Consider the following 27,144-nt stretch of genomic DNA (forward strand, 5'->3'; position numbering starts at 1 on the left):
TTGCTTTCATTACATATTTCATCAGCACTATGTTTTGTAACAGCCAAGAGGTTGAGAAATGGTATGTCTTTTTCTGGGGATAGATCTTGAGACCAAGGTCATCATGTACTGGTTCCTGCAGGCCAACTTAGCATGTTCTCTGTTCCTTGCGGCTCTTATTTGAATTTCCATGGGATCAGGGAGAGTTTACTTCTTTTAAAATGTATCTTGAATATAGGATAGTTACCATTAAGCTATTGCTGCCCTTGGACAAAAGCCCAGCTTGGACAAGAACCACTCAAGCAGTGGTTCTCAGACCAGCAGTGAAGGCATCACCTATGTATTTGTTAGAAATAAGAAATGCAAATTCATGGGCCCTACCCTGAACCTCCTGAATCAGAATCTCTTTGGATGGAGCCCAGGAAACTTAACAAACTCCCTATGTGGGAGGTGGGACAAGCTAATACCCAAATTTTAAGCACACTGAAGTTTGAGAACCACTGAGCTATAAGCAAACCTAGTCTACTCCTTAGGATGTCTGCTTGTTTTTCCTTCTTCGTCTCTTTCAATCTTTTTAACTTCTGGGTTAGCATGCCATACTAGTTACATAGTTATTTTATCTGTCCTTAGACAAGAGGTAGAGATTTAGTTCTTTTAATCTTTCTGAAGACTGTTCTAGTTTCGCTCTTGTGGTGGAGAGGAGTAGGTGGGACCAGCCAAGATGGCGAGATAGACCCTAGTGAGAAGGGGGCTGGGAGTAGAGAGATGGGTATGGTCTGTTGGGAGCGGGAGCAGCTCTGAGTCTCCAGGGCTGAGAAAGGAATGTCCCCATTAGGGTGCTAGGCCTGAAATAAGAGGTGTGGCCGTAGTTGGATGGGCGAGAGAGAGAAGCGTGGCCGAAACCGGTAGCAAAAAGGGGCGGGACAGAGAGGAGAGGCCTGTGGCTGGGTGGAGGCGGAGCGAGAACGGAGGGGGCGTGGCTCCAAGGCGGGGCGGGGGCGGAATGGGAGGCCTGAGAAGGAGCGTGGCCAGGGCGGGGTCTCAAAACGAGGCGGCCATGAAATCTGCGGTGAGTGAGGTGGGCGGGGAGACGAAATGGGCGGTGAAGAGACCCGGCCCCGCGGAGGAGGCGGGCTGAGACGTGCGGGGGACAAGAAGGGGGCCGGAAGGGGGTGGCCGCCGGTCCGGCCCCGCCCCGGGGCCGCCTCCCCGCGGGTTCCGTTGGCCGTGGCGGCAGCTGAAGCTGTGGCGGCTGTGGCCGCGGGGCGGGCGTAAGATGGCGACAGCGGCGGCGGGAGCCCTGAGCCTGCTGTGGGGCTGGCTATGGAGCGAACGCTTCTGGATGCCCCAGAACGCGAGCTGGGCCGACCTGGAGGGGCCGGGCGACGGCTACGGCTACCCGCAGGCCCGGCACATCCTTTCGGTGTTCCCGCTGGCGGCGGGCGTGTTCTCAGTGAGGCTGCTCTTCGAGCGGTGAGAGCCCGGGAGCGAGCGGCGCGGAGGGCCGGGGGCGCGGGCAGGTGGAGCTGTCGCAGGGGAGAGGCCGAGCACCGGAAGCAGAACTGCAGGGAAAGTCCGGAAGCAGGGGGCTGGGGGTGCCAGGGCCGCCACGCGGGGTGCACCGAGGGTGGCGCAGGTGGTCGCGGAGCCTTAGGCTGAGACAGAGTTTGGGGCGTGTACAATGAAAGAGTGACAGAGTCGAAAGGGACTCTGGGCCCATTCAATTTTAGATCCCGGAGGTCGCTTGGGGAGTGGGGTCTTACAGGCCTCCTCCCATCCTCCAAGGATTCTACCGACTAGGACACAAGTTGTGAGCTGCGGCCGAGAACCTGAAGCGAGGAACTGGAAAGGGCCACGGGAACCCTACTTGGAGCCATGGAAGATGAAGGGTTAACACAAGGACCAGACATTCCAAGCCAAAGGAGAGGGTTCATGGAAATCAAAGATTTGTGAGGACACTTTAGTTTCTGAGAGTTGAGGGGAACAGGATTAGTTAGGCCCTAAGCCTTGATTTGTCAGCTCTTGGACGTACGTGTGTGTGTGTGTGCTCAATAAAATTCCGCCAGAGCCCCGTAGGAGAGTAGAAACCTGATAGGGGCAGGGTGTATTGGAGCCTTAGGCTCTCAAAATATGGAAAGGTGTCAGATTAGTTGCAGGAAGGGCCTTGGAGGCCTGAGATGGGAGGAGGAGTGGTCATCTTGAAAGGATGGAGAGCCCTAGGGCTTATAAGGAGAACTGCCGTATTGAACAAAGCAGAATCACAGCATACTTTGTTCGCCTTGTGTGGTTGGGGAAGGTGATTTCACCTTTTTTTTTTTTTTTTTTGAGTGACGGATGGTACCTAGTCTAAGATAAAGATATTCACTAAGGACTTGATGTGGTGATTTTATTAGTATAGCTGTGGGTGATTTTGATCAGGTCTACTCAGACTCAGGAAAGACTTCTTTCCAATAGTTCTCAGGTAATGAGGTGGCACTTTGACACTTTTTGTTCATTTGGCCTTTAGAGCAGGAATACCCTTTCTAGGGTGGTAATATATTGCAGATAAAATAATCTGTTATTCTCTGAAAAATCAGTATTATCTGTTTTCAATTACTTATTTGATTTGCCTACTATTTCTGACAAAATCTTTCAAAAAATATTTGTTGTATGTAGCTAGCTAGTCATTCATCCATTCATAGTGTTTGTATGTTGTTATCAGACTGCTCTGCCAGACTGCAAATGGAAAAATAAAGATGATTTTAACTGAAGCAGATGAAACCCGAAGATCTAAATGCCTTTTCTGGGTCCTTGGGAGCTTAGTGCTACAGTTTTTAAAGTGTAGTCATTGTGTTAATATTACTGTGGAGATACAAACCACTTGTCTCTCTTAAGAATAACCTAGATCCAGGTACTCTTTACCTTATCATCCATATGTGAGGGCTGAAAAATGAGAAAGACAATGTAATAACTAAAAAGGAAAGTACACAATTCAAGACCTAAAAAAATAAAAACAAAGTTCATTGTCCTAAAAAAGATTCTGCTCATTTAAATATATGGAAATTTCTCCATATTAGTGATAAGCGGACGTAGCTTGTTGCTTATAAACACCTATTTTATATAAACTTGCATATATCTTCAGATTTCCCAAGAGTCCCCCCAGATGGCTGAAGGCTATATCCCCTGGCAGAGCCACTGGAAAAGATCCTTTACCTGTGGGAATTCTATCTGAATGTTTCTATGGTGCTCCAGTGTCCGGAGAGTAGGGGTAAATGGGAACACTGAGCTGAAAGCATTCTAGTATGGTATTTCTTGGCTAGTAAGCATCGGTACCTTGTTCATCTCATGTTTGATCTTAGGAAAGTTTAACTCTAGAAGCAGTCTCGCTATTTTGTTTCTCTTTAAGACCTACTTTAGTGAGCAATATAATTGACTACTGGTTTGCCTTTTCCTCTCTTGTTGCACCGGTCTTCCATAAAGAAGCCATTCTTAGAGTATAGTAAAAGATGTATCAGAAATATTGGTATAGATAGTCATCTTTCCTACATTTTTCTCATTTCTCAAATCCCACCTTAGTTTCTAGAAGCAATTCATGTAGTAATCATAGACTGTAAAAGCTAGATTTCCAGCCTCCTCTCACAATTGAAGTAAGGCTTAGAAACATCTTGCAGCTTTTCAGAGGTTGCATCCTCACCTGGAAGAGAACCAAGATCCAGGTCATTTTCCCCAGACCCTCTTGCCCACTGCATGATGTGGCTACCTTTTTCCTGTTCCTTAACTCCCTTTCAAGGGTTAAGATTTAACCTGTTTCTAGTATTCTAGGATTTGAAACTCATCCAGGCTCATCTTATTCTTCGTTGTTTAATGTGTTTGAGTTTTGCATTTTTTTGTTTCAAATTGTCCTGAATATTTTAATGGATCTTACACTATGCCCCTTGATAAATTATCTCTATTCGTGTTGTTTTTAAGAATCTCCTAAAGAATAAATACAGAGTTTACAATATAGTCTCACTTTCTCTTCCTTGTCATCAACCACAGTGACCATTTATTTTTTAAGTTGCCCCATTCCCTAGAGAACTGCATCCTCATCTGATAGGGATGACTTTAAAAGCTACCAGACCATAAATAAGATGTTTGTATCTACCTAACTATTTTGCTAAAGAACTGCAGATGGGAGAAAATTACCTACCAAAGAACGGAGGTTTCCTTTTGTGGGCCCTGCTGACGAGGGTTGCATTATGAGGCCCTGCGCCTTACAAAAATGCCTCGGGTGTAGCAGTAAGTAAATACTTATTGATTGTTTGAGAAGGGTCCACCGTCATCTACTCAGATGCCCAGGGGAGTAACTGGAATCTAAATATTCCATCTGAAATATATGTTGGGCTTGACTGAGAGAGGCAAAATTATAATTCCTTTGTTTCAGTTGTGTTTTACCATAATATATTTGCTTGTTGTGTACCTTCCTACAGCTTCTTTCTCTCTCTCCCCTCCCCCCATACACAAATTCACATTACTCTGTACCCTATCAAAAGAGATAAGAAACTCTTCCACCTGTTTTTTTAAACGTATTTTAATATAATGATGATTGAGACTTGAGAGAAAGAGTGGTTCAAGCTAGGTCTGCTATGTCTTGCTTAAACTGAATCTTTAAGATAAAATTGTTTGAAATTTAATATCTAGTCCCTTGAGCACTTTTTCCTTGGGATCAAGTAGGAGCTTGAGACTTAATATTGACACCATCAGAGCTATGTAGGTTCATTTATTTTGGATATGGTATTGCAGTAGGAGCTTTATATTGCCAGAAGAAGAATATTTTGTGAATTATACAGGAGGTAGATTTGAGCTCTTCTTGCTGTTCATTCATTATTCCAGTCCCCTCTTCTCTCTTGTTACTTCCAAGACTGCCTCCCTGGGGTGTCTAAAGAGCCTTCTCAATACCATGCTCGCTCACCCAGGGACTGAACGGATTCCCTTGCTGCCCTGTCGTATAACGTAACGAGAGTAGTGACTCATTTTTTTGTGTGCACGTTTCTTAACCACTCATTTCATCTTCCTCTTGTAAACCTTGCTACCTCTGTTGCATACTGCCTTTTTTTCCTCCTGTTCCCCCCTATTTCCTCTAAGAAGAGGAAGAACTTTTTTTCCCTCTTCCTGACAGGCCTGCTGGCCCCCTCCCAGATCCATGTCAAGTCACAGCATTGTGACCCAGTATTAGTTCCTCTAGCCAGGGGAGTGAGGCTTTGGGAAGAATGGACGTAGCTGCTGACTAGGCTGTCAGGGAGACTGCCTATTCCACTGCATCCCCAAAGGTGTTCTGTTGGGCGTTATTGAATTGTAAATCACAGAATTAAATCCGGTTTGTAGATCCAGCAGAGCGAGATTGAAAAAGATGGTCACATGGCCCTACCCTTATCTAAGAATCCACCTCCTAATAAGCTCCAGATGGTCCGAAGCTGTATGTGTTCCTCCTCTCTCTGGGAAAACTTCTTTCCCCAGCCCTTTCTGTGCGGTGGGTGTTGATGCTCTGCAGACAACCCTGAATACTATTATGCCTGAGGTCAGGCTCCTGGCTTAGCCCTAGAGACAGTATATTCGTCACTGAAAAAGAAACATGTCTGATATTTTTGCTTTAGCCACTTCCTGACTCAAAACCAGGGTCTCCAAGGTGGGTAAAGAAGAAATTCATGAAAGAGGAGGCAGCCCGTGAAATCGGTACCCTCTTTACAGAGTGGGAAGGCAGAGATAATACCTATTTTGGCTTTCTCTCTAGAGGTATTTTTAGGCAGATAAAGCTGCTTTCTAAAGAATGCACTGAGTTTTGAGCTCTTTGTGCTTGAACCCACTCCTACCTTATCTTTGGGAAAGTTAATTGAGGTGTTACTGTAAAAGGAGTTAACTAACCATAATCACTTCTAACTAAAAAAAAAAAAAGAAGAAATCAAACTAGTTTCCTTAGCTACTAAACTAGTTTTCCTAGATATGAAGAATTCTCTCTGACTTATCTAGAACTATGCTGTCCAAGTACAGTATCTGCTGCTAGTACAGTAGCTGCTAGCTTTGGGGGATTTCAAATGCGACTAGTCACAATGTGTTCTAAGTGTAAAATAGATTTCGAAGACTTAGTGCAAAAAAAGTAAGATATCCTAATTTTTAACATTGATTACATATTGACATGATCGTATTTTGAATATATCAGGTTAAACAAAGTATATTCTGAAAATTAATTTCAACTCTTACTTTTTAAAATGTGGCTATTAGAAAATTTAAAATTATATATGTGGCTCACATATTTCTACTGAGCAGTGCTGATGATAATGGTTCAAATATTAATAACCAAGAAGAGAATTATAATATAAATTCACATTTGAATCAGTTTTTAGGACCAGAAGATAATCGGTCCTAAGTATATTGGATTATACTTTAAACAACTGGTCTTTCTAAAAAATTGTAGTAAAAATGGAATTTCTAAAATGTAAATCATTTCTTGAATGATGTAAATCGTTATAGTCTGTTTTGAGTAATCTTCAGTTGACCCTGTCTTTAGCCAAGCATTGCTCTGTAGTTTTGCTTTTCTGCATATATCTTCTCAATTGAGTAGTTAATGATCTGTAAACAAACAAGTTGGACAAGTAGTTAAATGTACATGGTCCGTGCACAGCCCTGGTAAGGCAATGAGAATAATCACACTATTATAACTCTTCTCAAAATTACGGAGTTTCTTAAAAGGTATTCCTTATAGTCTTTAGCTTTTGGGTAGTGTCAGCATTTTTAAGAAGTCTCAATTATAGGTACAGACGGTCTCAAACTAAATCAGATTGCCAGATATCAAACTATATGCCAAGAATAAAAAGGTGAGTGAGTCATGATGTCTACCCTCAGAAAGAGAGCAAGAAAATCAGTGGTTAAAGTACAGTGTAATAAATGTATGCACAGGGGTAAGTTATGGGAATTTAGAGGAGGTGGACTCAGTTTCTCTTAACAGTTGTTAACTAAAATATAGGCTTAATGTCTCACTAACAAACACTTGTGTCTTGGACTATGAGGGATAGTAAAAACTTCTTTTTAAGAAATAACTTTTTAACCTTTTTCTCTAATCTACCTCTCATTTGGCACGCCTGCATTTGTGTGTTTGTACTTTAAGCAAATACATTAAGTTGTATAATCACTCATCCATTTAAAAAAGATAAATGTGTTTAATGAAAGAAATATACGTATGCAGTTGGAAAGGGGAGGAATTCTTAAACAATAAGAGTCTCAGGACCCGCGTGTATTCTCCAATTGCACTTGAAGAACTGCTGCTCTATAGCAAGTAAAATATTTCCTAGAACAATAAAACTACATCTTAGTCTTAAATTAGTTGAGTCTGTCTTAAGCATTTGAACGTACTTACGTACTCTAAGTAATTCTTCTCTCCAGACTTATTTCCCTTATGATAAGGTGAGATGTAAGCAGGGTGCTGATCCTTCCTTCTCATCCCAGTATCAGTAGGCACATATATTAAATTGCACAGGCATTATTAGTCATCTTAATTCTTTAAGGCTCTGTATAGGTCTTAGTGAAAATAACTTTGCTGTAAGTAGAATAAGGAGTGTAGGACAGTCTGGTATGTGCCTTGTCATGGTTTAGGATAGTATGTGTCATAGAGGTCCTTTTCTTTATAGTCTGTTTCTGCTTCATTTTAAGAGCACATTTGCCAATTTAAAAAAATAGCCCTCAAAAGAAACTGCAAAAATTACTTAATGCACAGACCATGCAAGACGTGTTGGATTTGGGGGTATAGGTGTCCTTGAAAAGTTCAGTACCTTGTACACAGCAAGCTGATGTGTACAACACAAAAATCCTATCCTTTTAAGAATTTACTCAGAAAAATACACTGAGATGAATGCATATGTATAAGGAACATACAAGATAATGAATGGCTGGGAGTCATCAGCACATAAATGAATAGTATTAACATAACTTAGTAACTCTTAAATTTTTTGTTTTCGGTATTATTTTTCACCCTTAAAAATTATTGAGGATCCCAAAGGAGGGACTTTGAGGAACTTCTGTTTATGTGGGTTACATATACCTATCAATTCTTCCATATTTTAAATTAAAAATGAGAAATTTAAGAAATATACTTATTATTCCATTAAAAATAACAATAATAAACCTATTACATGTTAACATAAGTAACATATTTTTGACAAATAATTATTTTCCAAAAGAAAAAATATTTAGTGCAAAGAGCAGCGTTGATTTTACATTTTTGCAAATCTCTGTAATGTCTGGCTCAATAGAAGATAATGGGATTCTCCTGGCTGGCTTCTGCATTCAGTCTCTTGTGATATGTTGTTTTGGTTGAAATACGTAAATAAAAGCCAGCCTCACACAGATAGGTCATTGGAAAAGGGAGGTATTTTTTTTCTTTCATATTACACCAAAACACAAGTAGTAGTTTCTTAAAGATTGGTTGCATTGTAGAGTCTAAAACCATATCAATGAACTTTTCATTCATGTTAAAATTCATGGGCCTATCTTAACACTTTAAATGGATATCATGTATTGGTCATTGGAAAAATACTGGTTTTCTGAGTTATATAGATCTCCCAAATGTCAATACATTTCATTGTACAATATTAAAAAATCATATTAGTTCAATCTCATGGTAACTAATCTCATCAGAAAAGTCTTGAAGTATTGGGAAGTTGTCAAGTTCAAAGGCAGATAGACATTCTTTAAAATTCTAATTTTCACTTGAAAGCTTGAATTTTATCATTGGCAACAATGTTGTTTTTTGAAGTTACAGGCTTATTTCATTCATTTTCAAGAGAATGTCTCCTAAATACCTAGGTCTGAATAACCTTAGTTTATCCTCAATCATTCTTTCAGGTAAAAATGCTCTTCTGTGAAAATGATTTAGTTTAGCACACAGCTCAGCCAAGTGCATTTCCTTGAGACAGCCATATATGTACACCAGCGTTTTGCAACATCATCACAAATAACAAGACAGTAACAAATGCAAATAATGTCTTAATATAATGAAAGTTGTTTTGACTTTATAGGCCCCCAGGGAGTAGTATCTCAGAGACTCTCCAAGGTCTACAGACTGTACTTTGAGATCCTCTGCTATAACTGAGTGAGATCACCCAGGGAGTGTAGAGTAAGAAAAGAACCTACATAGAACTTTGTTTTAGGATAAGACAAAGGAAAAAGAAACCCAAAGGGAGATAAGAGGTATGACAGTCTTATAGTAATTTGATAAAAGTTAGCATTTAGTAAGTACTTTGCCCCAGGCACTGTTCTAAGTGCTAAACATAGTGACTCTATGAAGTAGGCAGATGCTGTGGTTACCTCATTTTACAGATGAGAAAACTGAAGCACAGAGAAAGTTACCTTGTACCTTGTCCAAGGTGACTCGACTACGTAGCAGAGCATACCAAGCAGTCTAATTTGACTGCCAGAGAGATGGACAAAACTAGGAAGTGAATGGCAGTACAGAAGCTAAGAAAAGAGCATTTTGAGAGGGAGGGCATAGCCAATAATGTAAAAATGGTGCTGAGTGGTCAGGTAAGATAGAGGACTGAAAAGCATCTATTTGATTTCACAGTAAGATCATTGATGACTGGCAAGAACAGCTTCAGTGGAGTGGAGGGGCACAAGTCAGTGAGAGAGGGTGAGGAATGAGTGGGAGTTAGAAGAGAAGTCACGAGGAGAGAGCTTCTTCAAGAATTTTAGTTGTGAGGTGGGAGAGAAGCAGAGGGTATGATGGACAGGGAGAGCCGTTTTAAGATAGGGAAAACTTGAGCATGTTTGAGGTCTGATGAGAAGAAACAAGTAGGGACTGAGGCCGAAGATAACAGAAAAACAAAGAGGAATAAACAGAATGAAATTTCTGGTCAGGAAGAGACTGGATCTAAAGTGTGGGGATACCAGTTTTAGATAAGAGTGGTTCTGAGGAGGAAGTTGAAGGCGTTCCCTTCTCCTTAGCCCAGATTCTTGAGTCTTGGCTATTTCTACTTCTTCCTCCTTCTCATGTCTTTCACTGCTGTAACTCATTACTGTCTTTTAGAGTCTCCGTTTTACTTGTAGGAATTTCTTTAGTGAAGGTTACTGCTGATCTCCACATTGCCAGATCCAGTGGATACTGAGCTCCTTCTCCGACTTGATCTCTGCCTCTCCTGATAGGACTCCACCTCTGGCCTTCCTGTCGCCTCAGTTCACCTTTCACGCTTGTTGTTTCCCAGGATTCTGACCTTGGTTCTCTTTTCGGTTTATATTACTTTCTTATGTAGTTATGTCCATCCCCCACAAATTTAGCTACCACCTATATTCTCATTCTTTCACTCTCTTTCTCTCTTTTCTTTCCTCAGGTCTTGGTATGTTTGTGTATGTGTGTGGGCATATATTACTCAAGCCCTTTTTCCAAGTTTATTTGCCTACTAGACAGTGCCATTTCAGTGACCCATGGGTACTTCAGATTCAGCATACACACAACTCATCTATCACTCCCAAATTTGCTTTTCTCATTCTCCACTTGGTTGCGGCACCATAATCAACTTAGTTTCCCAATCCAGAAACACGGAAGGCGCACATGCCTCTTCTGTTGCCTCTCACATCTATTCAGTCACCAAGTCCTATCCCTTTTACTTCCTCAGCATCTCTTGAATCTGCCCTTTGTATTTCTAGAGCCCAGGTTTAGTGCTTTATTACTTATAGCATGGCTTTTCTACAATAGCCTTTAGGTGATGAAAGTTTTTTATTAATATACATCCAGATCCATTCATCTCGTCTCCTCCCCCGCCTAAAGCCTTTCAATGACTGTCCATCAGCTATAGGATAAAGTTCAAGCTTAGCATAACACACAAGGCACCTGTGATCTGGCCCCTAACTACCTGTGTAGTTTTTTCTCCTGTCACTGTCGTCACCCCCTGCCCCCAATCTATACATTGCACAGTTCTCTAAATACACTTTGCTTCTTATCTCTGTTTTTAGTACATGCTGTTCCCTCTGCCTGAATGTCCTTTTTACCTTCTCCTTCTCTTTCCACCCTACAGAAGCCACTCAAATTGTTAATGTGATTTGTTTATTAATAATTCAGTTGTAAAGGGAAAGGACTTTCTGAATCTATTTTCTTTTTTTCTTTTTTTTTAATTGGGAATATTGGGGAACTGTGTTTTTCCAGGACCCATCAGGCTCCACGTCAAGTCATTGTTTTCAGTCTAGTTGCGGGGTGGGGCGGGGGGGGCACTGCTCAGCACAAAGTCAAGTAGTTGTTTTCAATCTAGCTGTGGAGGGCGCAGCTCACTGGTCCATGTGGGAATCGAACCAGCGACCTTGTTGTTATGGGCACCTCGCTTTAACCACAGAGCAGTCTGGCTGCCCTGAATGTTTTCTGTGGGACTGTGCATTTGCCTCTTAGGGGGTGGGGGGTGGGGAGGATTTTCAAATGCTAAATACCTAAGGATTAAATTCTCAAACTCTGCTGTCTTCTCTTCGTGTGTGTGTGTGTGTGTGTGTGTGTGTGTGTGTGTGTGTGTGTGTGTGTGAGAGTGAGAGAGAGAGAGAGAGAGAGGCATATTCAGGTTCAGGTAATTTAGTTACTGAGTACTACTCTTCACCTAATGATAATACCATCATCATAAATCTGTATAAGGCCTTCCTCTTTCTGTTGTATTTTTCCCTTCTTCATCCTTTTCCCTGTTTCAATTTCTTTGATTTTTTTCTTTTTATGTATCAATTTCGACACTTCCTATTTTTCCAGAAATTGATCTAAGCCAGTGCTTCCCAACCCAGTCACGTTTCTTTGCACACATGGAAAATAATATGTGCATTGCACAGTGGGGTATATGCGTCCAAAGGCTACAGGCTAAGGGTTTCTGGCTACCACAGGCCATATGGACCACCCTGCGAACTAAAAGCAACGTCTCAACATAAGTATAACCCATCTGTGTTACTTGCCATAATACACCAGTCGAGAAGCTTGATCTAGACTTTCTCATATATTTGTGCATAGTTCATATCCATCAGTGATGTTGCAATGAATCACACAGCACCGATAGTATAGCTCCTGTCTTTGGTATGAAAAAGCAAAGCAGTAAGTAATTTCATCTTAATTAACCCAGGCTTAGGTTGGCTGCTGCCATGTATCTTGAGGGCAGGAAAAGGGCAGAATGAAATGATCTCTCCAAAGCAGGACAGATACATTACAACCAGGTTGGGTCATTAGACTCATGTTCCTGGAGTGGCAGATGGAAAGGAGGACCTTAACATTATAGACTTATAAATGCCTACTTATTCAGACCTGCAGGCAAAGGGAAGTCAGGTCTTAAACCAATTATTTTAAAACTTGGGCAACAAATTGATCCTGGAGAGGACAGAAAAGCACAAGATAAGTTTGATTTTTCAGTGTCATCCAGCACAGCAGTTTGCAAACTACTGTGTTTCCCTGAAAATAAGACCGTGTCTCTTATTAATTTTTGCTCTAAAAGATGCATTAGGGCTTATGGTCAGGGGATGTCATCCTAAAAAATCATGCTAGGGCTTATTTTCCGGTTAGGTCTTATTTTCAGGGAAACACAGTATGATGTCAGGTACCTTTACACTCTTAAAAATTATCAAGGACTTCAAAGAGTTTTTGTTTATATGGATAATATCTATCAGTATGTACTGTTTTAAAAATTAAAATGGAAAAAATTAATATATATTTATTAATTCCTTTACAAATAACAATAAATTGATTATATTGGTAATAGAACTAATGCCTTATGAAAAAGAACTATTTCCCAAAACAAAACAAAAGTAAGAAGACTAGCATTATTTTACGTTTTTGCTAGTCTCTAGTATCTAGCAGCTGTATTCTCATGTCAGCTTCTGCATTCAGTCTGTTGCATTGTCATGTAAGCTGTGGAAGATTCCACTGTACACTCATGAGAAGATGAGAAAGAAAAGAATTCTTATGAAGTTATAGAATTATTATGAGAATAGTTTTAACCTGCAGACCTGACAGGGCCTCTGAGACCCCATGGACTCTCCAGAACATGCTTTTTGAGAAGTGCTGACCTAGCAGAAAGGATGACTGCCAGGCTCTGTGTCTGGAGTTGGATGAACCTAGGTACCTATTTTATGTTATACTAGATGCCGGGTAAATGATGTAGAATGAATACATGATTAAGTCTGAACTTCCTCAAAGTTTTCATTTAAAATCACTTCACTTTCTTCATTAAGGTAATTCATTAAATGCATAAATAAATCTGTGTATTTAATTTTTTTTATCACAGAAACATCCTTTTCCCACCATAACTGCTTTTTAGTTTTGGGCTTTGTGCTATAGCACAAAATAGATGCCCAATAAATATTCGTCAAATACATTTTCTTAGGGTCTATACAGCTGTAACTGACTGGATGCCAGTAGTTTCACGTCTTTCATTGAACTCTGTGAACTAATGAGAGCAGGATGTGAGCTAATGACAACTGTAGGTCCAGATAATAAAAAAATTATCTTGGCTTCACCCAGGTGATCAGGGTACAAACCTGTTTGTGTTGTATAAAAGAGGATGTCTTGCTCTTTCACCTCCTGCCAGAGGTACCATCAGGGAGTACCCAGGCTGAATCTAGGAAAATAATACTAGCTGCCTTTTATTGAATGTTTGCTAAGTGTCAGGTACTGGGCTAGGCATGCATCATATGTCATTCATCTTTAACATGAACTTTCACAAAGTCTCTTAGCTGGTACAATCTGTCTAACTCCAGGGTCTTTAATCACCTGACTGCTCTGCCTTGAGGAAGAGACCTAGATCGGGGGTAAGAGTAGGAAGAGAAAGGCTGTTTTTTGGGTTTGGATCTACCTCTTCATATAATTAATGTAGATGAGAGGAGACGGATGAGATAGAGAGAGATGATTCATTGCTTTTATCTCTGATATGGCACCAGCTCAACAGCAAAGAATGGGCCTTAATTACTCTTCTGGACGCTGATCAATCCGGTTGGACATCCAAACTGAGCTCCAATAGAGCAAGGGTGGGATTTGCTGGACCTGTCACTTGTCAGTTACTGAGAAACTCCTGAGCACAGAACCTTGGTAAATACAAAAGCAGTATTCTTTGTGTTCACAATAAATGTAAAAATGAGTGGGGTTTTAAAATATTTATACACAGAATAGCATACCAGGAAATATAAGGTAAAATATTTACTAGTATTAGCCTTTGAATGAAACTTTTGTACCACAGATGTGGCTAACTGTGCTCTGAATAAATGTTTCCCCGTGGCTCAGGAACTTTCGTGATAAGGGTAAAAGAAATATTCATAGAAGATAATAAACAAAGTTTCTTATTCTCAGTCCCTCCCTTGGAGATAAATTCTGGATTCAAATGCAGGCCAAGAAAATAGGTCAAGAGCACTCCATCTTATACTTCCCAGTCATAATTTCATCGTGGGACTCCCTAAGATGCTACAGGAGCTAAAACTGGTTTTGACTTATCCTCAAAGTGACTATATAGAGCTTTTCCAAGAGCTGATTGGTGCTCACAAAAATCTGTGGTGGTGGTGAAGTGGGAGATCTTTCTTAAAGAACCAAGGAATAGTTTCTCAATTTTCAAAGCTACAAAAGTTAGAAATTAATTACAATCAATGATAACACTGTGGGATCTTAGATACAGAAAAAAATCTTAGAAATCGTCTCGCATAACCCCCTTTTTTAGATGATGAAACCAAGACTCAAGATTTAAGTGACTTGGCCAAGTCTATGTAACTTATTAGTGGTAGGTCTGAGACTAGAATTGAGTGCTAGTAAGGAATTTCATTCTCACCCTTCCTGCCGTGTTTCCCCGAAAATAAGACTTAGCCAGACAATCAAATTTAAGACCAAATTTAATATAAAACCTGGTCTTATTTTACTATAAGACCAGGTATAATAATATAATATGATATAATACAATATATAATAAGTATAATAAATATAATATATAATCATATACTACTGAGTCTTATATTAATTTTTGCTCCAAAAGACGCATTAGAGCTAATTGTCTGGCTAGGTCTTATTTTTGGGGAAACACGTAGTTTCCTAGTTTCTTTCTTCAGTGCTCCTGAAAGTTCTAAGTATTTCCATAATCTTCTTACTAGTCAGGAAGATGACCATGACCCAGGATATTTGTATTTAGGAAGAGCTCAGTCTCAGTTTTACTTTTCCCTGCAATTAAGATCAAGATGATCTCTCTCTCTCTCTTTTTTTTATTTTTATTTTTTTTTGCTGTGAAAGGGGAACAGGACTTTGTTGTCCGTTCATCGTAGTTGTGGATGGCTCAGCTCAGCTCCAGGTCCATTGCCATTGTTAGTTGCAGGGGGCGCAGCCCACCATCCCTTGTGAGAGTCAAACCAGCAATCTTGTGGTTGAGAGCTCGCGCTCCAGCCAACTGAGCCATCTGGCCACCCGGGAGCTGAGCTGCAGCTCACTGACTACATTCTAGTTGCAGAGGGCGCAGCTCACTGGCCCATGTGGGAATCGAACCGGCAGCCCTGTTGCCCAGAGCTCAAGCTCTAACCAACTGAGCCACCTGTCCGTTCCCAAGATGATCTTCTGATTTAAGGAAAACTACTATTAAGCACCTTCTTGTGCCAGGGTCTTCATATACAGAGGGTGTCAGAAACATGTATACAAGTGGACACTTTGGTCAACATTGCTCAAGCAGTAGTTCACCTTAATTAGAAGTGTCTGGACGCTGATGGTAACCACTTAGAGCACCTCTTGTAATTGCAGAAGTCAAACGTGACTTGTATTTGTCTTTTGTTATTGGTATATATTGAGTATTAAAATTTTAATGTAGTTTTCCTTTCTTAAAATGTGTATACATTTTTTTGCACCCTCTGTATATATTATCTCATCGAATACTTACAAGATTCTTGTAAAGTAAACCAGTGCTTCTAACATTTTAATGGTCATATGCATCACGTGGGGAGCTTGTTAATGCACATTCTGAATTTGCAGGTCTGGGATAGGGTTCAAGATCCTGCATTTCTAAAAAGCTAGGAAAAGCCAACAGTGTTGTTGGTCTGTGGACTTTATATTGAGTAGCAAGGATGTTGATATTCATCCTTACAGATGAAAAACTGAGGTTTATAACGATTAATAAACTGTCCAAGTTCATAAAGGCAGTAAAATGGTAGACTGGTTATTTGATCTAGGTCCTTCTGATTCTGAAGCTCAAGATATGATGAGGGAAGCCAGGGAAAAATAGAGAGCTTGTAGTCCACTGTTTCTTAAACAGGTCACTTCTCAAGTGAGTCAATGGCAGAATCCATGATGAAATCAAAAAGTCCTGGCCCCCAGCCAAGTGTTCCCGTTTTCCCCTGCCATTTGTCCCCTAATCAGGAGCTTACCCTCATGCTTGGCAAACCGTATTTAGAATTGGCTTTTGGGTTTTCTCCATTACAGGTTTATTGCCAAACCCTGTGCACTCCATGTTGGCATCCAGGACAGCAGTCCTTATCAGGCCCCACCCAATGCCATCCTTGAAAAGGTGTTCGTCTCTATTACCAAGGTAAGTGGGCACAGAAACAAGATTCGTGTGAGGGGTTGCCCAAAGGGCAGAGGAGGATAGAGAACAAGTACCTCCAAGGGTAAGGACCAGATGGGAGGATCTTTCACATTTGGGTATTCCATATAGCTATGAGGAGAACTTGATCCCCTCGGGAAAATACCTGGGCCAGGATCTAAGTCAAGTTTACACACATTTGAGTTTTAGGCCTTAGCAGCCACCCCCCACCACCTCCAGACACATCATATCTTAATTTTGTTTTTCCCTACTCCAGCTTTTGTCATTACCTAGTTGCATAATTAAGATGGGGACGGTACTGATAGCCTTTGCAGGTTGGGTTTTTAATATTGGTTTTTACTCAGCTTGGGGTGGAGGGAGAAGCAGGGATGTGTATAGGTGAATGGTAAGGTCCTTGATGCGTGCAATAGGATGTCTTACTAAAAATGACTTTTTGGGTGAAACCTGGAAAGATAAACATCACTTAAGCCACTGTAGTCTTCATCTCTTTGACACTCAACTAGTCAGAGGGATTTAATGAAGAAAAGGGATGTTCTGACTCTGGTCCCACGTCTGCAGTATCCTGATGAGAAAAGGCTGGAGGGCCTGTCAAAGCAACTGGACTGGGACATCCGAAAAATCCAATGCTGGTTTCGCCAACGGAGGAATCAGGACAAGCCCCCAACGCTCACTAAATTCTGTGAAAGCATGTAGGTGTGCAGAGGGCGGAGGGGAGTGAGGGGGGGGGTGTATAACTGGACTCTTTGGAAATCACTTCTATTGTTAGGACAACAGGCGATAAATGTGGAGGGATAACTTGATTTATTATAGGCAGAAAGGAAGAGAACTGGAAGACTGGTCACCTTTAGTTTCGTGGACATGCTTAACAATAAGCTGGATGTAGTTCCATTTTGTTCCCCTTTCCCAAATAGATTGGGAGTGAATTCCTATCACTGCACTTATGAAGATAGACATGCACCCCTTTTACACCTTGATGGCGATGGTCCATCTTGCTCTCAATTGACATTTTGGTGGGAAGCATCCCTTTTCTGGACATGCTATACTTCATTTCACTGGGTTTTTACTAATTACCCTGTGGACAGAGAGCACTGTATTTATTGTCATACAAAAAAAAATACATATATATATATATATGTATTTATATATATATATATATCAGGGAGTCTGACATGGAAGAAAAGTTGATTGAAGCCAGTATACACTTGTGGAAATCTGTTTTAAACAAGAGACTGGAAGATGTCTCTATCTTTTTGGCTTTTGAGGTAACAGTATTTGCTCCTATTCTGGGGACTTATCTTCTTTCTCACCAGGAATTATCTTATCCCCAAATCCGTTATCTTGACTTCCTTAGCCTCAAAGACTTTCTTTTGAGTGAATATTCATCTAACCTCTACTCTTTGCCCACCCAGGTGGAGATTCACTTTTTATTTATGTATATTCTGCTACGGAATTAGATTTCTCTGGTCGGTGAGTCTGAACTTCCTATCTCCTACTGGGTTCTAATCATGCCTACATCTCTAGAGATAATACTTTTAGATCTTTATTTTCTCCCCCTTTTCCCCCACTTCATGCCATTAGCCCAGGTTCATATGCTAAATAGATTGTCTTCTGCATGGGGCCTGACTCCAGTAACCTCATAACTCTACTGTTTCTCCCTAAATAATATTAATGATAAACATTATTATTAGCATTGATTAAAGCAGCATAGTACATGATAGTTTACAAAGCACTTGCCAAAATCCTGTTCTTCCAAGAAGGCAGTTAAAGAAAAGGAATTAGTAACCCTTAAAAGTGGGTATAAAACAATTATTTCTGCTTTTCAGTTAATTGTCAGAATCAAAGAAGAATTTCAAGCTTTTTGATTCCTGATTCCACGTTTTTTTCCCACTGCACCACACTATTTTTCTCTAAATGCTATAACTGAGGCTTCAAAATACATGAAGCAAAAAGAGGCAGAACTAAAGGAAGGGGATAAACAAAAATATAATCATAGTTGGAGATTTTAATAATGTTCTATCAGTAACTAACTCACTAGACCAAAAAAAAAAATCACTAAGGATATAGAAGAGTTGAATACCACAATGAAACAATTTGATATAATATTGACATTTCTAGAACATCACACCTACAGCTGAAGAATATAATTTTTAAGTGCCCATGGAAGATCCAGTATGATAGAACATATGCTAGGCCATAAATCAGATCTCAGTAAATTTTAAAATATTGAAATCTTACAGAATGTGTTCTCTGACTATAATGGAATTAAATTAGAAGTCAATAATAAGATAGCTAGAAAATATTTGCAAGTTAAATAATTCTTCTAAGTAATCAATGCATCAAACGAAATCAGAAGGGAAATTAAAAATATTTTGAATTGAATTATGCTAAAAATACAACAATAAAGTTTGTGGGATGCAGCTAAAGCATACTTAGAAGGAAACTTACAACTTTAAATGTTTATATTACACACACAAAAATTTGAAATCAGTGATCTAAGTTTCCATTTTAAAATCTGGAAAAAGAAGAGCAAAGTAAACCCAGAAGAGCAAAGTTAAAGGAAAGAAATTATTTAAAAAATAAATAAGCAAAAATTAATGTAATAGGCATTAGACAAACAGTGGAGAAAACTGATAAAGCCAAAAGTTGGTTATTTGAAAGGTTTAATTAAAATTGATAAACTCCTAGAAAAAAAGAAAATAAATTATCAATATCAGGGAGAAAAAGGGATTATCACTACAGATCCTGTAGACATTGAAAGGATAATAAGACAATAGTATAAAAAAATGTAATAGTAATAAATTCAACAGCTTAGATGAAATGGACATAATTGAAACTCCATTAGAAATGATTACTTTTGAATCTTTGGCGTGGAGATCTCTCTGTTGGTGACCAAATGGAATCACTGTCTTCCTGCCTCCCTAGCTCCTATATTCCAGGTGGTGATGTTTCTAAAAACTATCCTAGAGCTCTCCCTGCTCTTATTTACCTCAAAGCATGGGTTTTCTATTTGTAATAATACTTTCTTGTTCTAGAAGAAAAAGCTAGCCATTTACTGATCCTTTAAGGATCCCTAAATTCTGTCAAGAGGAAATCCTTTTTCTTTCCCATCTCCCTTTTTGCCCCTAGCATAGAGAGAGTGGGATCATATAGGGGGGCCAGGGGAGAATCCTGAAGACTCACCTGGATTATCTGTTTTCTCTTAGACACCTTGGTTTTGGGACACCCGACAGTGCTGGCATAGCTATCCACATCAGGTAGGATCTGAGCCCTTGCAAGACAGGGGCCTTACGTGTGTATGTAAGTTGGGGTGGGGATGAGTGCAGCCTCAGGTCAGATGGCATATTGGTATTTTTGAGGGGTAAGGGGCTGAGTCTCTTTGAGTCGTATATTTGGGGAATCTATTTCTAGAGCCCCCATAGCTGTGAAATCCAGTGACCTTTTTATTCCAGTTCTCCATTATATTCACCCTAATTGGGCTGGAAAGAAAAGCAGTTTCCTGGCACTAAAGGAGGTGCTTTCTGGTTCAGGTGTCCCATTGGAATCAAGGGTGACTTGGAGTCCCCTTAAGAGCATGGTTCTAATCTATACTAGAAAAATGTTGGGGCTACTAACAGGGTGAAAAAAGGGAAGGCCTAAGTATATTTAATCCCCTAAAAAGCATTAATTACCAGAATTTTAGATACATTGATTTGATTATGCTATAGTATGTGTTAACCTTATCTGATCTCTAAAAGATGAAAGCTGAAGATATGTATGTGAAAGGGCAGAGGGAAGAGGTTTAAGTCTCCACACCAACCCAAAGTCTGTTAGCGCTTGCAAATCTTGGAAGATGATGGGGAGGAAAGATATCTAATAATTTTGGGTGTTGGTCCTCCAAGGCAGAGAAAGTTGCAGAGATGGAATGAATCTTTGACTAGCTGGTATTCTAACTACTACTTTCTCTCTTCCAGCCTCTCACAAGTGGACTTTATTACTATTATATCATGGAGTTGGCCTTCTATTGGTCTCTTATGTTTTCTCAGTTTACAGACATTAAAAGAAAGGTAAGGACATTGGCACCCTCAGTTCCCTAACTTATTGCATCCTCCTTCCTAGCAGCTACCATTACTGCCATTGGGATGGATTCTCTGCCCTGATTGGGACCACGAAAGAGGGAGGAAGTAGGTTTCATGGGACTATTAGCTCTTTGTAATGTTCTCAGAAAGGAGTCTTGACTAATAATGAAGTATATTTGAAGCATTCAGGGACAGCCAGCATGAGAATAGTTAACCAGCTAAGAAGCATACCCATTTCCTTATTTTTCTCCAAGTTTCTTACATGTATAAATCTCAGGATACTAGTCAGAACGTAGGAATAGCAAGGCCTGATCTGACGAAAAGGCCTGAGTCCAGAAAAGTGAGATCTGGCTTTTGTTTGGCATTAGGGACCCTTGTTCTCTCTCTGTTCTTCCTTCTTGGTGACCCCATTTACTCAAAAAATTTCAACTGGAAGGCATTGTAGATGATTTCATTTACCCTTTTCTTGCTATTGTTCAGGAAACAGATTCAGAGAAGTAAGTTAATTTGCCCACATAGTGGCAAAGTTAGAAATGACTTTAAAGTTTTTTATAAGCAGACAGAAAGGGCAGAATCTTCACCTCTTACTGGTGTCCACCTGACATAATGTAGTTCCGGCAGCTCTAACCTAATCTGTTACTAACTTGTGGTTATCTTTGGTGAGGAAAACCAAGGTTAGCGTTTATGGGAATGGACAAACTAATCTGGATCGTTAGTTGTGTAACCTAGAAGCTTAATAATTCAGATGCCTTTCACTCTCCTATGGTCAGGTTCCCTTATTAAAATTTTATTTTAATAATGACACATATATAAGAAGGTTTGTAATATACATGTAGGTTCTAACATACTAGAATGTATACTTGTGAACCCATGCCCAGCTCAAGAACTAGAATATACCATTGTATCTGTCTCTGTGGAGAACATAGACTTTTCATCCTTGTTTCTTGGACCCAGATTCACCTGCCTTCTCCCACCCTCTGTCTCTCACTGGGCTGAGACGCATTTGTTAGCTACCATTTTCCCCCCAAAAAATAAGACCTAGCCAGACAATCAGCTCTAATGCATCTTTTGGAGCAAAAATTAATATAAGACCTGGTCTTATTTTACTATAATATAAAGCCTGGTCTTACATAATATAAAATGCATTAGAGTTGATTGTCCGGCTAGGTCTTATTTTCGGGGAAGCACGGTATGTCTGATAACTGAGGTATTTAGAGATTTCTCCAGGTCTAACTTTGGCATTTGAACAAAGGTAATTAGAGCTTTAAATCTGAAAGCAGGAAATGCTTGCAGTAGGATGGATTGTTTGGCATTTCTCTGAAACTTTGGAGGAGTTTAGTTTTGCCCCTCTACAAACCTCCCTTTTCTGTTAGGTCCCTTTGGTTGAAATTTCTTTCAACAAAACACAAGAGTCTTAGAATCTCAAGGATATTTAAGGCTTGTATGTCTGACTACCACCTGGGAATTATTTCTAAGTGTTAGCTCAGACTCCATACTTTACATATTACAACTACCAAGGAAAATAGCACTTTTCTGTGCTTTGAGCTATATTAACATAGATTATGGGTCAGTCACTGATGTGACAAGTTTGGAGTCAAGTGGTAGCCAGGTCCCTAATGGAAAGTTCAAACAAAATGGGGCTTCTAAGGATGGGATAAGATCCTCAGAACAATGCAGGGCACTGAGTTGGCTGGCATCTCTATGACCTTGCTTCTACCTGCCTCTTCTATTTCCCTTCCTTCCCAGGACTTCCTGATAATGTTTGTGCATCACTTAGCTACCATTGGGCTCATCACCTTCTCCTACATCAACAACATGGTTCGCGTAGGAACTCTGGTCATGTGTCTACATGATGCCTCAGACTTCTTGCTGGAGGTAAGATCCCATCACCTCTCTCCTCATTATTCTCTTTCTTACCTTTTCTTCCTAGCTGAGAACTGGCTTTCTCCTCGATTCAATTTTTATCTTCCTTTCTCCAGGCAGCCAAGCTGGCCAATTATGCCAAGTATCAGCGTCTGTGTGACACCCTTTTTGTGATCTTCAGTGCTGTTTTTATGGTCACTCGTCTCGGAATCTATCCATTCTGGTAAGTGTTAGGGCTGTGGAGCTGTAGTAGATAAGTCCCTAATGATACCTGGTCAGTTTAGGGAACAGACCATTGAGAACCTTATAGTGCTGCATTTTCCGTGGCCTAACCTGACCCTTCATGGACTCACAGGACCTCAATTCCCTTGTATAATATTTCTGTTGAGGCAGGACTCAGAGCACCTAACTCACTTGGCTCTGGCTTTCCTGACTCATCTCTGAGGAACCGTCCTCATTTTATGCCTAAGTAATTCCTTTGCCGTCTTTTGTGCTGATACAGAATTCTCAGGCTCTTCTTGCTTGTTTTCCTGCTCTAAATTCTCTCCCCCATCCTAACACACACTCACACGTACACATACACACACACCTTCTGCAGTCACTACTTTATGGTCCAAAGTCAATGACTCTGTAGGTTGGAAATTCTCCTTAATCTGAGTGAATGAGCTACCAGTTATCCTATATGAGCCTGAGGATCGGAGTAATTCCTAGGATCATTATTAAAATTGCTGTCCCAGTGGTGTGAAACTGCATATTTGAAGCGATTAATGTGACTTAACTCCATCAGTTCCTAAGATTTATATATCTTCCAGTCTCTAAAGATAGAAAACTCCACAGGCCCCCTTTCTTTATTCTTTTCTCACTGGATGGATATCCCTGGCACGTCAACTGAAAGGGGGTATGGGGCGAAAGCACACAGTTTCTGCTTCTCAGGGAACTCAGCTTCATCCCTGTTTGCCTGACTTTGACTCTACAATCTGACCACGGGCCTCCGTCTTCTAGGATTCTGAACACGACCCTCTTTGAGAGCTGGGAGATGATCGGGCCCTACCCCTCCTGGTGGCTCTTCAATGGCCTCCTCCTGATCCTGCAGGTTCTGCATATCATCTGGTCCTACCTAATTGCGCGAATTGCTTTCAAAGCCTTGATCCGAGGAAAGGTGAGGATGAAAACTGGCTTCTTTCTTTGGGGCTGGGTAGAAGGATGGGTGTTACTCAGTAGACCTTCTCTCTCGATCCAGCCTGGTGAGCCCCATCTACACAAGCAGACCAAGCAAAAAGCCTCGGGCTCCAGAGTTTCCGCCTTTTCTATGAGTGTTTAGCCTTCTAAGACATGACTTAGATGCAAGAGGAAGGATCTGCCTTCTTCCTGTCCTAGGAATAACCATTATTAAATAACGAACGGTATTAAATTTTAGAGATGGCCTCAGCCATTTCCTACCCCTGTCTACTTCAGTGGATTTGTATTTTTATTTTTCAGCTGGGGAGCCTTTTTTTCAAAGGAAGTCATATGCAGAGCTCCAAGATACAAACTATATAAAAGCAGAGATTGCCTAGGGAGTGGTTTTAGTTCACAAGCCACCCCAAGATGACCATACTGTGATGTTCAAGGTGTGGCTTATGGAAGGGACTAAGTACTGGCTTCACCCAACTGTTGTATGAGGCAAGGGTCCGAAGTGAGATGGATACTTAGGGTTTCAAATACCCATCTTATGCCCAGAGGCCACAAGTACAAAGAAAGGTGTCATTGAATGATAAAATTCATAAGTGAATCCAAGTTCTGAAGCAGCCAAGCTTTCATTAGCCCAAGGGCTGGGGATTCAGCCTTCAGTAATACAGAACCAAGGGGACGGGCTCTGCTGAGGGACACACTCAAGGACCGAAGGAAGAACTATATATGACTTCTTATGTCACTGTTCCTTATAGCTGTAGTTGGTTACAGAACTTGCTCAGTGTGCTTATGCTTCTTGCTGTAGCTACTGGACATCTCTCTTCTCCCCTGCTTTTCTTTCCTGACCAGGTGACTTATCCAGGAAGGATTAGACCCAGACTCTGTACTCTCCACTCTTTTCTCACCTCCTTCCTTTTTTCTATACCTGGCGGGAGCTGGACAGTTTCATCTTTTGCATGTAAGTGTATCTGTGCTTCTAGTCTTCAGTGAAGCATGTCTGTCTGGACGTGTTTCTCTTCCTCCTGCTTTCCTTTCTGTTTCCCGTGTTGTCTGAGAGTATGCCCCCTCTGCTGACCTTGTGGAGCCATTGTTGACTGGAGCTCAGGTTGCCAGATTCTTTTTCCTAGATGGAGGCAAAAATAGAGTCTATTCTTTTTTTTCCTTTCTGTTTTTCTTTCCTTTCTCCACCCCACCCCCCCTTTTTTGAGCCTCCCTTTTTCCTCAAATCCAAACACACTCTGCTCTCTGGTGGAAATTTCCTAAAGATCAGGCAATCAGTTATCTGGGTTCAGAGGTCAACAGCTATTATAAACCATCGAATCTTAGAGCTAACCAAAGCAAGTCACGCCAAGATGACCCACTTGGCAACAACAGTTTTAGTTTTGTTTCCTTCCCACACCCTTCTCTCCTTTACTTATTTATGTTTAAAACAGCACACATTTATTATCCTTCAGTTCCGGAGGTCAGAAGTCTGACATAGTCTCACTGGGTTTCTCTCTTTTACTTTTATGGTTCATGGTAAAGAATTTTAAATACTTTGCTTGATACGCAGAATAGTTTAGATTTGAAAACACTGCTCTAATCCAATATCTTCATTTGAAAATACAAAACAACAAAGCTGACATTAAGCAGTAAAGATTCAGATGGTAGCATGCTTGGGACTCGGACCCTTCTTCCCAGTTGCCAATCTGCTTGTCACCATGTCGGTCTTGGGGGATGCCAAAGCTGCACGGGAGAAGTGATTGCCACCCCCTTCTTTCTTCCGCCTCCCCGCCCCCACTCCGGTTCAAGCCGTAGTTTCTCCGTCTAGTTGTGTAGGACACAGCTCCCTGGCCCCTGCTGGTATTGTGAGCCTTGCGCTGTCCCGGTTGAGGCAGTTGGTTGCCGGTTGTCAGTGAGTTGGCCGCTCACGGCAGCTCTTGCTGGCTCCCGGCCGCTCATGCTGACCACTGGCTGCTCATGACAACACACAGTAGCCTGCGGCAGCCCACAGCAGCTCACGCCAACCTCTGGCTGCTCACGGCAGCCCAGCTCCAGGGAGAGCTGTTGTTCACAGTCTTAGCTGTAGAGGACGCAGCTCACTGGCCCATGTGGGAATCGAACCAGGGACCTGGGTGTTAGGAGCACAGCGCTCCAACCACATGAGCCACCAGGCCATCCCAGAAGTGATCTTACTACTGGGAAAAGGAGAAGATTGGAGAAACAGTTTCATAGGGTATTGATAGTTGAGTCCACGAAGAGTAGAACTACTGAAAAAGGCCCAGCATGGTTTAGCTTTGGGGACAGCAAAACTCAGGATAACCAACATGAGTAACTGCAGTGATCACAACCACAGAAGATAGACGCAATGATGACAACCATATGTATTATTTATGTTGGCCTTTTCTATTTTTTGAGGTGGAAGAGGAGAAAGGGTGTCTGGAGTTTCCCTCAAACCTAAATCAGGACTCAGTGAATGATTTCAGCTCTCCTAGACTGGTCCTGAAAGATACCTATCCCGACCAGAGAAGCTCCTTATTTCATAGAAAACAGAATCAGAGATGATAGAGAAACCCAGGAAGCAGGCAAAGGATATTCACAGCAGGAGCCTTGGTCAGGTGCCACCAGGAAGTAGGCCAGATTGGGAACAGCGCCCAAACATGGGCTCTGTGGGCTTAGTCTGTCTTACGATTCCAAAAAGGTATCTTCATCTTTCCTGCCTTTGGTCCCATCCCACCCAGGTGACTAAGGATGATCGCAGTGATGTGGAGAGCAGCTCAGAGGAAGAAGATGTGACCACCAACACAAAAAGCCCCTGTGGCAACAGCTCCAGCAATGGTGCCAATCGGGTGAATGGTCACATGGGAGGCAGCTACTGGGCTGAAGAGTAAGATGGTTGGTATGGGGACCTCAGCAAGCACGGACTTATAAGGCCACTGGCAACCTACTCCTCTTGGGCCTCCCCACATCTACACTCCGGTGACTAGGGGTCTGCAGGGCAGTGAGGAGAATCAAAGAAGAAAATATTTTCACTTTTTTAAAAACTCTGCCATTTTGTATTTAATAGCCCCTAGGTTTTTTTTCAATAATATTATTTGCGCTCTGTGTTTGTGTGTGTGCGTGTGCATGTGCATTTGTGCATATGCCTGAGTTTCATTGCCTGGGCACAATTCTGGACTGCGGCCACTAGGCCTTGTCTGGTCCCCTTTGAACCCACCTCAACCCCAGATCTGGTTGCATCTTGAATTATGCTGCCTCTGGACTGTCCCCTCCCTTGTTGCCCATGGCTCTTAAGGCTCTGGCCATCGGAATGGAGCATCCAAGTTCAGCTACAGGTTTCTGCACTGTTCCTCCTGCGGAGCTGGAATGTTTCACGTGAACATGTGTAGATGGATGGCCAGGATTGCTGTGACCCCTAGCTAGACCCGCTTCCTACCACCTGCTCTTTACTCAATGGTACGCAGGGAGTGGTGGGTGGGAGAGGGTGAGCTGAGGGCCAGAGGAGGACAACAGCCACTGGGTGAGCTGTTAACAGTTTATACTTTTGTTTACTCTTCTGTGATTAAAAGTGCTTCAGCCCTCCC

The 27,144-nt window shown here is 41.3% G+C and overlaps 1 protein-coding gene across 5 annotated transcripts; it reads left to right on the top strand.

Annotated features, from left to right (window-relative positions):
- The first annotated feature begins 983 nt into the window (after window positions 1-983).
- Window positions 984-27,144, top strand: CERS5 (ceramide synthase 5). Of its 5 annotated transcripts, none has more exons than XM_074325705.1 (11): window positions 1,015-1,048; window positions 16,373-16,478; window positions 17,052-17,182; window positions 17,903-17,960; window positions 19,697-19,747; window positions 20,444-20,536; window positions 22,295-22,423; window positions 22,528-22,634; window positions 23,414-23,570; window positions 24,431-24,539; window positions 26,302-27,144. In XM_074325705.1, coding segments are annotated over exons 3-11 (714 nt in total). In that variant the 5' UTR covers window positions 1,015-1,048; window positions 16,373-16,478; window positions 17,052-17,180; the 3' UTR covers window positions 26,310-27,144. The 5 variants fall into 5 exon arrangements, with proteins under 5 accessions (XP_019580152.1, XP_074181806.1, XP_019580150.2 ...); XM_019724591.2 differs by having other exon boundaries at window positions 1,046-1,452; XM_074325704.1 differs by lacking the exon at window positions 1,015-1,048 and adding an exon at window positions 1,118-1,452 and having other exon boundaries at window positions 16,997-17,182.

Source organism: Rhinolophus sinicus, linkage group LG02 (genome assembly GCF_036562045.2).
Source record: "Rhinolophus sinicus isolate RSC01 linkage group LG02, ASM3656204v1, whole genome shotgun sequence".
NCBI lineage: Eukaryota > Metazoa > Chordata > Mammalia > Chiroptera > Rhinolophidae > Rhinolophus > Rhinolophus sinicus.